General features: G+C 37.5%; 1 protein-coding gene across 4 annotated transcripts in view; it reads left to right on the top strand.

The window, feature by feature from the left end:
• Window positions 1-12,658, top strand: part of NCKAP5 (NCK associated protein 5) — an 845,077-nt gene that overhangs the window by 420,143 nt on the left and 412,276 nt on the right. For all 4 annotated transcript variants that reach the window (XM_070731175.1, XM_070731183.1, XM_070731191.1 and 1 more), the window contains one exon: window positions 3,702-3,835. In XM_070731175.1, coding sequence (XP_070587276.1) covers window positions 3,702-3,835 — 134 coding nt within the window. The remainder of the gene's footprint in view (window positions 1-3,701; window positions 3,836-12,658) is intronic.

The raw sequence follows: 12,658 nt of genomic DNA, 5'->3' as shown, positions 1-12,658 counted from the left end.
TATAAGACATACCTTTTTCCTCCCTAAAAGAGGCTGAAAGTACAGGTGCGTCTTATACTCTGAATGTAGCTTTTTTTTTAAGCTTGCCCCCCCAGCCCTAACTAGGTGCTAACGATCTTCTCACCTCTTACCAGCTTGCAAGCACTTTTATTGTTACTCTTTGCGAATAATATTTCCAAGCCCTAAGTCTTTGCAGGTCTTTTTTCATTGCTCTACTTGCTCCAAATGTTTTTTTTTAGCCCTAACCAGGTGCTAAAGATTTTCCCAGCTCTTACTGGCTTTCAGGCTCTTTCATTGTTACTCTCTCTGAATAAGGTTTTTTTAAAGCCCTAACCAGGGGATAAAATAATGTGCTGAAACTGACCAGACTAAGGATGCTAGCCAGATGAATATCTGATAAGCAGATTCTTTTCCCTTTTTCCTCCCCAAAAACATCTTATACTCTGATGCATCTTATACTCCGAAAAATATGGTATATTTTTGTTTTATATATATAAAATACAACATTATATATTTGTAGGGGAAGGTGGGTGAATATGACAGATTTAAGAATGGCCATATATAAATGCCATATCTGCCTTGCAAATGCCCCTTGTCAATTTACAATAATCTGTAATTAACCATTTAGGAATTACGTCCGTTTTGGTTAACATGCTTTTCTATTCTAACCATGAGAGGGGAGCCTCAACACCAGTTTTAATGGATTTAAATTTTGCAGAATTCTGATGGTGTAAAATATTGCATGTTTCTATATTCAAAGCTTTCTGTAAGCATCCTTTTCACCATTTGCAAAACTTACGAGATAGTAACAATACATTTTAATTGGGTAATTTAATTAGGTCACTAAATTTCCTTTATGGAAATTTATTACCATGTATTATTATTTCCTATTTTAAACATTCATACTTCCAAATATTTATGTATGATTTGCTTCACGTAAGTCTTGTCTCCTCTGTGTAATTCTCCATAGTTTACAATATGCATAGGCATTTCATTTAATCTCATATAACCTGCCTCTAAAGATATCTGCTTATATATCACTGTCTTCGAGATCTTTTTCTGGCTCATATTTTGGTCTCTTGGTTACTGCTATTATAAATTTATTATCCAGTATGATTTATAATACCACAGCTTGTACAAATAATGGCTTAATACCAAGAAAGCTTTTTTTTATTCCGTAATAAAATTATCTGCCTCAGATTTGATACAATACTGTGGGTATTTTATAACATTTAGGTTATAAGTATCAAATCTATTTGAAACTCATGGCACAAACAAGGTAATGCTGTGTCTCTCTCTTTGTGTATGTATGTGTGTATACATGGCCTTTGTGACTTTGTCCATCATGAAAAAGTTAAAGCTTTCAGGGGGAAATATTAGATAAGTATGTGCGTGTGCATGAGCTGGGACACACACACACACACACATTCCTAAAGTTCTAACCTTTTCATGATGGAGAACTACTTATGGATCCTACTATTGGAGAAATGGAAGCTCCTGTATTTTCTAATGGAGAAAGAAAATTCTTTGATTGACTGAATCAAAGAACCTTAACTACTACTTCACCACTAGCTGTCTGATTGAGATACAGGAATACGTGCACTCAGCGGGATTGTAAAAAATGATACTGGAAGGAAATAAAATTTTAAAAACGAAGTATGACTATTTAGTGATATTTTTTTTATTACAAAGAGAGTTCTCTCTATATATTTTAGATAAATAGTTTTCTCATATATGTTTATCAGCTCAGCGGTTTGGAAATATCTCTGTTGTCATTCAACAGCTGCTTTGTGATTAGGCACAGATAATAAGGTAATTATCACTGTCTGTGCTTTCTTCATTTCATCTTTCTTTGAACTTTCTATTTCTAATTACCCCTACTTAACCATTAATGTGTCTATAAAGCTTTGAATTTCATACAGAGTTGACTGTTCTCCATGAAAAATTAAATTTGTTGAACTGTTCACAAGAAATAGCTGAGTAGGTACCTATATGTATGCTGCCATATTTTCTATTTCAATTGTATTTGGTCCTCAGATGTTCAGGACCTGCAAATTACAAACTAAACTCAGGAGATGATTTCCTACTGTCTCCAACAGGACTACAGTACAGTGATCCCTTGATTTTCGCGATCTCGATCTTCGCGAAACGCTATATCGCGATTTTTCCCACCCGATGACGTCACTCTCTTCCTTTCTCATCTTTCTTTCTCTCTCTCTCTCTCTTTCTCTATCTTGCTTCTTCCTCTCACACTCTCTTCCTCCCTCTCTCATCTCTTTCTTTCCTTCTCTCTCTTTCTCTATCTCTCCCCCTCTTGCTCTCGAGCGGCGGGCGGCGGGCGGGCGGGCGAGCGGTGGGCGGGCAGCAGCGAGGAGCCGAAGATCGGGGTTTCCCCAAAGGGGAAACCCCGATCTTCGGCTCCTCGCTGCTGCCGCGCTGCCAAGCAGATCAGCTGCTGGGCGGCCGAAGAAACCTTCCCTGGGTCTTCCCCGCCGCCCACGCAAAGGGGAAACCCCGATCTTCGGCTCCTCGCTGCTGCGGCGCTGCTGAGCAGATCAGCTGCTGGGCGGCCGAAGAAACCTTCCCTGGGTCTTCCCCGCCACCCACGCAAACTCCACCATCTGCGTATGCACGGCCATGGAAAAAAGGGCGCGCATGCGCAGATGGTGTTTTTACTTCCGCACCACTATATCGCGAAAAATCGAGTATCGCGAAGGGTCTTGGAACGTAACCCTCGCAATACTCGAGGGATCACTGTACTTCAGTTGTTAGCAAGGCAGGATGCATTCTATGAAGTGGTTCTTACTTTCTGAAGCACACTTAACAACTGTGGGGGTTTCTGCCAGAAATTAAAAAATAAACATAATTATTCAATTTTTTTCCTTCTTTTAAAATCAGCTGCTCTCATTAAATTTTTTTTTAATTGTTGGTATCAGGTTGTACTTTGTATTCTGTATTTTGTTATTATAGTTAAAGAACATTTAAGCGAAAATAAAGTAAAAGCAAGTAAAAAAATGGTGATAGCAACAATAATTTATTAAACTTGTTTGTAGCACCATCTTTTCACGAAATTTGCAATTTGTACAGCCAGTACAAATAGACCATGGGTGTCAAAGTCAATTGCGCCATAGGCCAGATCATGGTGTATCATGACATTTTTGCCTTTGCAGAGTATGGCCTGTATGTGACTTATCTGTCTCACAGGCCACTAGTTTGACAGGGCTGAAATAGACTAAGGGACTCACTTCTGCTACAATCATTAAGCAAATCACCCCATTAAGCATAACTATGACTTGCAATTTTATTGCTGACTTCTCCATTGATTCTGCTTGTCAAAAGTTGGCAATGAAGCAATTAAATGACAATCGTGGGATACTGTAAGGGTTGCAAATGATTTCTGCTTGCAAAATACCCAAATATTTTTTATATGGCCACAGTGATGTTGAACTGTCACAAGTGCAAGAAACAGTGGCAAACTTATTTTTTTCAGGATTGTTGTATACTTGAATGATCTCTCTAAACAGGGCACTCATTACACAAATTCTAATCATCTGATGGGCTCTTGGTTGAAGGGGACTGACCCAGGGTAAAGTCTTTACTCGCTCTTCTACACTGTCTTTCAATAGCAGTTGCAGACTAGGTCTTAAGCTTCATACATTGGAACTCTGCTTAATATAGCCACTTGCTTTTTGTTTCAAAAGCGCGAGAAGCTGGTACATGAGTTGGAGGAAGAGCGACATTTGAGATTTGAAAGTGAAAAAAGACTACAAGAAATGACCCTGGAATCTGAACGCCACAGGGTTCAAATGTGTGGACTGCAACAGCAGTTTTCAAGGTAAGCAGGATTTTTTTAAAATTACATATTTATTTATTTATTTTATTTATTTATTCGTCAATATGCTAAACAAATAAACCCCTCAACACTGTCAAACTACTCACTAAGGCTGCATTACTATTACTATTATCTCCTCATCGTTCCTATCACCCATCTCCTCCCACTTATGACTGTAACTTGTTGCTTGTATCCTTACAATTTATATTAATATTGATTGCTTCCCGATTGCTTATTTGTACCCAATGACACCCATTAAGTGTTGTACTTCATGATACTTGACAAATGTATCTTTTCTTTTTATGTACACTGTGAGCATATGCACCAAAGTCAAATTCCGTGTGTGTCCAATCACATTTGCCCAACAAAGAATTCTATTCTATTTTCACTGCCCTCTCTTTGACTCGTGCAGTATAGAGGTCCTCAATGGAAAGCAGGTTGGCAGTAATTATTTTTTCTGCAGTTCTGATATCCTCAGAACTCTGTGTCTGTCTTGTTGGGTTGCAGAACTGAACCAGATCATCAAGGTTCATATGAAGAGAAGTGGGCACATTTGAAATATCATGTCCCAGTTTAATAAACCAATGTATGAATCTTATACAAAAACACCAGCTTTCCTTCTATCTTCAAATAGGAAACTGAATAAAACCAGGAAATTAGAAGTTGTCTTATAATGTTTGGAAGCCTTTTAATAATTATTTTTACTTTTACTTACAGAAATTGCTTGATCACCTATCTCATATAATGACTCTATTTTCCCCCAGTTCAGATATAACAGGAAACTTAATGAGCCAGTGCAACCAAGCTTGCTTCCTCAGTGTGAATTATTATGAAAAAATGTTAAAAACATGTAAGCTATCATTTTAGAATATAAAGATTCTTTCCTCTCTTATTCATCTGTTATCAGCTGAGCAATACTCAGCTTGAGATGGATCAAAAACCATATAAACCTACCAGGCTTAAAAATGGCATAGCTGTTACAGGTAGTCCTCGCTTAATGACCAGACCAGCCTGAAATCTCAATCACTGAGCGAAACAGTCATTAAGTGATTCATCAAGTGACTGTGTTGTTTGATAACTGCAATTCCCTTGCAGTCGTTATATGGTGTCACTGGTTATTTAGTTGAAAATAAGTCTCCCAAAAGTGCTTTTCTAAAAGGCAGCTGGGTTTTCTTGGTTTCTGTTTTTCCTTTCAAAACATTTCACTCCGCATCCAAAAAGCGAAACCTTTTCAAAGGGGAAAAAATCCCAAGAAAGTCCAGCTACCTTTTTGAAAAGCACGTTTGGGACAACCATGACCAGAATGTTTGGGAATGAGGAGTACCTCAGAGGGGTGGGCAGTCTTTTGGAGGCCTGATGTGATCTGCATGTGAACAGCCATCCCCACCACATGAAGGACTGAATGCCTAGGAAGCTTCCTGATTGGTACAGAAGGCAGCTGTGTAGCAGGGAGTTCCAAAGGCCCAGGAATCTCTGAAAGTGCAGCACAAATCAGCCTCCCACCCCGCCTCTGCAAATGGATGGATATGCATGGGAAACTACCGCAGCAAAATGCAAAAAAAATTCATCATGATTCTTAGCAGAGATTTGCTTCCACAAGATCTAAGTATCTGCTTGATGGTTTTAACCCATTGTAATGCAAGCTGGAACATTTTATTTTAGGATTGTGGGAGTTTTGCTCAATTTACAGAGGCTTGGGAAAGTGAAGGCAGCTTCCCCCCTTCTCTCTGTCAGGATCAGGATTATCTGAGGTAATATTCCAAATTTCAGAGAGAAGAACTGTAATCAGTGTAATGACTTTAACAATGTCAAATTGCTTAGTCATGGTGAATATGTAATATAAGGCAATCTAATTGGTTGACAAACTTATATACTATGATGCACTTTTGCATAGGTGTGGCTTGAAAGTATTTTGGTTTGTGAATTACAGTGACTTATGGTTTATGGATTGTGGCTTGTGGTGGCTGATTATTGTGGAAGAATATCATAGCTGAAGACTTGTAGCTGAGTATTGTAACTGAGAATAGTAGATAGAGATTTGAGAGTATTTTGTATAGTATCTTCTAGAGAGAGATAGCTACAGTATAAATAGTTAGTGTAGTTTTGCTAAGACAGAAGAAAATATTTTCCTAATAAATTCTGCAGTACTTGCCTTCAATTATCTCCAAGACTACAATTCCCAATATCCTGGTCTGAGGCAGACTGGCTAGTTGCGCTAGCTATCTGGGTGGGCTAGCTTCTGCAAAACGCTACTCCAATACGCTCCCCCTTCCCAAATTTTCAGAAGGTAGCCCTGTCCTGGTTGCAGCACAAAGGGGTGGTTTAAGATGCTGCAAATGAGTGGCTGCCTTTGGCATTTCTTCTTGTTGTTTGATCTTACTCTCCTATGTAACAGCCCACAGCAACTGTTCCTCAGCCTCTCTAGTACTACCTTATCTGCAACTTCTCTGGTATTACTTTATCTGCAGTAATCTCAAAGGAGAATTGTCTGGGTATTTTATAGTGTCGTTTGAATAAGAACATGAACTTGTCCTCATGATACAAAAGAATTAGATGTTTTGCATAGACACATTCCGCGAAATCCTTATGGCATCTCCCCCCCCCCAAACTGCGTAATATCCAGACAAATGCTCTGTTGTTCGCTTGGTAACTGTTTTCTTTTTATCATTTCAGTTTTCATGTTAGGCCAAGGGAAACTATAAAATACATTATTATATAATAGCCCATCTGCAAACAGTTATGAAGGCTTTTGAAGTGCTATTTCCAACTGTAAAAACATTATAGTAAAAATGGCACTCTCGGTAAACACCTGCAACTGTTGTTGGGTGATGAGATTACTTTGAAAAATGCTTTACTGGGATCAAGGGACTTATTTCCAAGTTGCTTTCCATAGGATTTTAGCCTTTATTAAGGAGTATGCAGGGCCCTGTGATCACCTTTTGTGACCTTCTGACAAACAAAGTCAATGGGAAAGGTAGATTCACCTAACAACCATGTTACTAATTTAACAACTGTGGTGATTTACTTAACAGCTGCAGTAGGAAAGGTGATAAAATGGAGCAAAACTCATTTAGGAGCAGAAATTTTGGATGCAGTTGTGGTCTACCTGTAGTTTTGAGTGCAGCCTGATTAACAGGAGCCAGTGATAAAAATGTTGGAGTGATTTATTCAAGGCTGTAGGTAGTCTGACAAATGTAATGTAATATATTTTAATTCCAATTTCAGTATGTTTTGGCTTTCCTGTGTTTGTATTACGTATTAAGCGGGGAGTTATGCTTGTCATATTAGGTATGAACATCATCATTGTGAGTTTGGCAATGCCTTACACAACATGGGAGTTGGCATCTGGTTCAAGTATAAAGTTGAACATTGCGGCGTCCTTTTCTGACCCAATTGTTCTGAGTTTGCATTATAATGTTGTGTCATTCTGTCAGCTTAACAATGCAGAATTGAGAAACAGTTTTCAAATACAGTGATATTTTCTACTCTTCATTCTATAAGATCGGCCAATAAAGCATTGCCCTTTTTTCTTCATCAGATGGAATGCTAATAGTCACCCATGCAGCATGTTACTCTCAAGGTCATTTAGAATTTTGGTTCTATATGATGAAAACTAAAACTAATGTCAAAGCACAGGCTGAACTAGTGATCCTTTGATACAGGTTTGGCAAGACAAATTGTGACAACTGCCCACCTTTTACCAAGCCCATCCATCTCAAATTATGGCATGTCGTGTTTTCTGTTAGTTGATGATCCTGGAGAAGAGGGAAGTTTAAGTCAGGAGAATCCATCAATTACTGCCATTAAATTGTCTCACCATAAGCCTAAAAAAGACATGGGAATCTGCAGTCAGTTTAGAGCTTGGCCATCAGGTCAGTGCAAATTATGAATACATACTTTTCTTCTGATTCAAGAACTAAAGACATGCCTGACTAGTTTGTGTTTCAGTATGTCCTCACAACTCAAACAATAATGGCAGTTTGACTATCGGACCTCAGTTGCAAGAATCCAAATGATCATTAGGTGAAAACAAAAACAAGCCATGGCCATCTGATAGCTACCATTTCCAGATGTGTAGAAGCTGTTGGCAAGCCATTAATTTATCACCAACGTCTGCATCGGCCCAGATCCTGTGTCCCATAGTATAACGCCCAACTCTCAGTCCTCGTCATATCACATGCTGAGCTTTATTGAACTAAAGAGCACAGTGAAACGAAATTATAATAACCTGATCATTCTCAAACATTTACATACGGTTCAAATGGTAGATGTGAAGCAGAGCATAGACTACAAGCACTTTCCTTTTGCAGTAAAAGTAATGAAATAATAGATCTTCCAGAACAAAGTAAATTGTAATAACGTTGATTTCCTAGGAATAAAATGCACATCTTTATTTTAGACAGTATTAAAAACTAAAGCACTAGCATTTTTATTACTTTCTGAAATCTTTTCTTCTATGGTCTGTCTATATAATGTTTTTTAAAGCACATTTAACAGTAATACAGATAGATTTCCAGGATAAGGAAAGACACTTACTCATAATATGTAGAACATTTTTAAGTATTGCTATGGCTTACAGTACACATAGCATTTGCAGTGGAGGAGCTATTGAAGAGTAGAGCTTCTAGAATTGTTTAATATTATGTGTAATTATAATTCATATTTCTGAATGACACATATTGAACTTTGCCAAACTATACTGTGGATTGCCTTAGACAAAGAGATGATCAGGAAGTAAACTATTTCCTATAGTTTTCCTGTGCTCTGCTTGGAGTGCCAAGCATAGGTCAACTTCTTGTCTGTTAGCCAGGGAGTGAGTAAGAAATATCTGTCCCAGCACCTAAGATGTTCATGGACATTATCCAATATGAGTGGAGTCAGCCTGCTTTGCAGAATACGCCCAATAACAATTACAAAAGATTCTATAACATGGAGTCAGGGCTGGAGGATCTTCTTCAGCTCCCATAGATACTCCAGTGGCCAGTCTAGTCTCATCCTCAGTTCTCCCTGCTGATATTTTAGAGGGATTGAAGTAGGAGGATCACAAAGCAAAGATGGTGGATCATAAGGCACATCTGGCTTCAGCCTGGTCCTTCTGTCTGAATCTGGCCCATCCTAGGAAGAAATTATGGCAAACTTTAGATGTCAGATGGGCTCTCCATAAATATATCAAATGGACGGCCGCTTTTTGCAGGTCTGAATCTTTATGTCTTTTTCAACCAACATTAATGGTCAGAAAGTTTCACCTTCTACTATAGGCTGCTGGCTAAAAGCCTGTATCACAAAGGCTTATGAGATCAAAGCTACTCCCTTGCTGGGCCGCATTACAGCTCATTCAAAACGGAGTGCAGCCACTATTGCGACATGGGCCATGCAGCCTTTCATTGAGGAGATTGCAGGGCAGAAACCTGGATGACTCCTTCACCATTATAGACTGGATTCCTTTGCTTTCGCTGAAGCTTCATTTGGTAGGAGAGCTACTGAGGGTTCATTCCACCTTGGGACCTGGACCAGATCTCTTCCCGCCCTTGAGCCTTATGCTTGGTACCTCCCATGCTTGGACACTCCAAACAGTGCACAGGAATATGAACGTTGTCTTACCTGAATGTTCCTTTTATGTGCACTGTGGGAGTGTCCAGCCCACCTTGTGGTCGATTCTGGTCCAGGGTTTGGACATTGAATTTCCACCTGCAAGTCTACATCTTTGTAAACCAACTGGCTCAGTGGGGGCCAAGGAGGAGGCATGGCCAGATATTACTCACTTAGTCTCTGGCTTACAGACAAGAGGTTAACCCATGCTTGGACACTCCTGCAGTGCACATAGAAGGAACGTTCAGATAAGACAACGTTCATTTTCCAACCCTTTTTATGCTCTGAAACCATTCAATTACCTTCCATATTGATTGCTTCTGAGGCATAGAAAAGCTTTGGAATTTGTATTAAGTATGTTTTACATTCCTGGATCATTCTGAGAATTTCCTCCTTTGTTTCTAGATCATGCAATTGTCACATCATGCCACAAGATAAAATTTTCAAGATAATGGCCTCTGAACCTTCTGAAATTTTTAATGCCGAGTTCACAATTAGCATAGATTACTTAACTAGGACAGGTAAGCTGTATGGAAAAATATATGCACTGATATTAACTAAAAATGAAGAGCCAATCTGTACCACTGTAGCCTCCTTTATGATCTAGTGATAGGATCTAGCTGTTTGGGTCATGGTCTCTCTGTGTTACACATAATTTGGAATGGTATGTATCCATCTGTAATGCTATTTTCCTTGGTTTATCTAGCCACTCTGGGGTTTTTGTTGTATCATAGCTAATTAGCATGTTCTGTGAATCCAGCCAATTTAGGTTTATCATACAAACTGTTCCTAAGCAAATAATGACATATTGTGATGTGTGAATTGAGCCTTTGAGTTTCTAAATCTGGGTATAAATTTTAAAAACATATACTTATTTATGTAATACAGTGAGATAATTCAGAATTGGCATTGTTCAAATATTAGGTTTGACAGAATGATTTCCTGTGAAATTGGAGGTGTTTGCCATTTCATTAATATTATTTTAAGCTATCATCAGGGAATTCTGGATTAACACATTTTGCTAATTTATAATATGATTTATTTCGTTTTATTTACACTGTGTGACTTACTATAGTGAGATAATCAGACTAATACAGTTTGTTCACCAAAATATGACTGAAAGCATGACGAATTGTAGATCCAATCATAATGTGATTGATTTGTTCAAGGTAGCCCACATTTTAGTTTAGATATAAAGTTATGTATGTTCAAACTTCTGGATAGCTTTTTAATATGTCAGAAACTTACATTCCAACAGTCTAATGCCAGGCATCATGCTAAGTTTCTTAGGCGTTACAAGTTGTTCATAATAATAACATATTGAAAGCCTCTTCAATTATTTCCATTTTTCACCACTTACTGATAGAATGTTTGGAAAACTACAGTGATAGGGAGATAGGATAATAAAAAATCACAGCGATGATCTGTTTACTGCCTAATTCAATAAATTATTGTTGAAGGGTTCTGATATTATATCAAGACTTTATGAATTAAAATTTAAAATGAAAATACCAATACATTAAAACGAACTTGTTTGGCATAGTATAATGTTCTCCTACTAATAGGAAAAACTGGCAGAAAAATAGTTGTAACAAATAAAAACCTAGCCTTGTATTAGAAGTTAAATATAATTGGAGCTTGGCGACAGTAATATTTTCAGACATATTTTTGTTAAGTTTATAGAATAATTGCTTTAGTATCTCTGGGTAAGTCGGGCTATTTTTGTAAGAATATAGAAATACCTAAACGATTTCCTATGCAATATATACACTTTGCCGAATCTTGCTGCTTCAGGATATTTTGTGTCCTCAAAAAGTAGAGCAATTGCAGGGAAAAATGTAATATGGATAAATATAATATCTTGTGGCTGCTACCAGGTAAGTACACTGTCAACATAAAAAAAAATACTGCAGAAAGACTTCAAAAAAAGAAGAAATACAAAGCAAACAAAGAGCAATATATTTTTCTGTATAAAGGAGATGAAGACCTAGGGTTAAATTCATTTAATGGTTGCTGCACCTTACTGCAAGGTTCGGCACTGCTTCTTGTCCCCTTTTTCTATGGAAAAAGGAGGATCAGTATTAGATCTTGAGAAACATATGTTATCTTTGTACAATATTCTTAAAGTTGAAATAATTTTCAGGTGTTAAACACAACTAAATTCTAGAAACTTAGTATTGCTGCGTTTAAATTAAGTCTATAAATTAAGCTTCAACAATACTGAAAGTTCAAAAACAGAGGTCACCCTAGTTGCAGTGCGTGGTATTGCAAAAAAGTGATGCCCTACATTTTTGTGGAATATTTTAGTTAGCATATTTACATACGGTACTTCATTATACTATTACTATTACTATTACTATTATTACTATTATTACTATTACTATTATTATCTGCGGAGAGGGGCGGCATACAAATCTAATAAATGATATGAATGAAATGAAATTATTATTATTATTATTATTATTATTATTATTATTATTATTATTATTTCAACATTTCCACTTAAACATCCATACATATACCATAAATCATATCAAGACACATATATATAATTATACATTTCTATCCAATAAACCATAAACAAATATTCTAATTTTGCACTTTTATTGTACTTTTATAATTTGTTTTCCTCCAATATTTTATAATACTCCCTTCCCTCTATGTCCCTCTCTTCCCTTTACTTCTTTTCCCTTGTCTCCCTCTTTCCTACTTCCCATCGCTTCCACTCTTCTTCCTTCACTACTTCCTCTTCCTTCCTCTTTCCCTTCCCTGAGTAAATCTAATCATAATTCATTTTATGGTTAACAGACTGGTTAATCAAACCCTAACTTCATTTAATCATCGGTGCTACTCTTAGACTTATATTATCCCATATTTATTTATTTATTTATTGGATTTGTATGCCGCCCCTCTCATGGACTCGGGGCGGCTAACAACAGTGATAAAAACAGCATGTAACAATCCAATACTAAAACAACTAAAAAACCATTATAAAACCAAACATACAAAACCAATGCAGACTGCGGAGTGTTGGTGTGACATGGGCATATTTAGGGAAGCCCATGATTGCTCTCGCAGCTGCATTCTGCACGATCTGAAGTTTCAGAACACTTTTCAAAGGTAGCCCCATATAGAGAGCTTTACAGTAGTCAAGCCTCGAGGTGATGAGGACATGAGTGACTGAGCAGTGACTCCTGATCCAGATAGGGCCACAAGTGGTGCACCAGGCGAACCTGG

The sequence above is a fragment of the Erythrolamprus reginae genome, chromosome 1 (assembly GCF_031021105.1).
Source record: "Erythrolamprus reginae isolate rEryReg1 chromosome 1, rEryReg1.hap1, whole genome shotgun sequence".
In the NCBI taxonomy this organism is placed as follows: domain Eukaryota; kingdom Metazoa; phylum Chordata; class Lepidosauria; order Squamata; family Dipsadidae; genus Erythrolamprus; species Erythrolamprus reginae.
The sequence above is the reverse complement of the archived record's forward strand: the minus strand, read 5'-3'. Positions and strand labels throughout refer to the sequence as shown.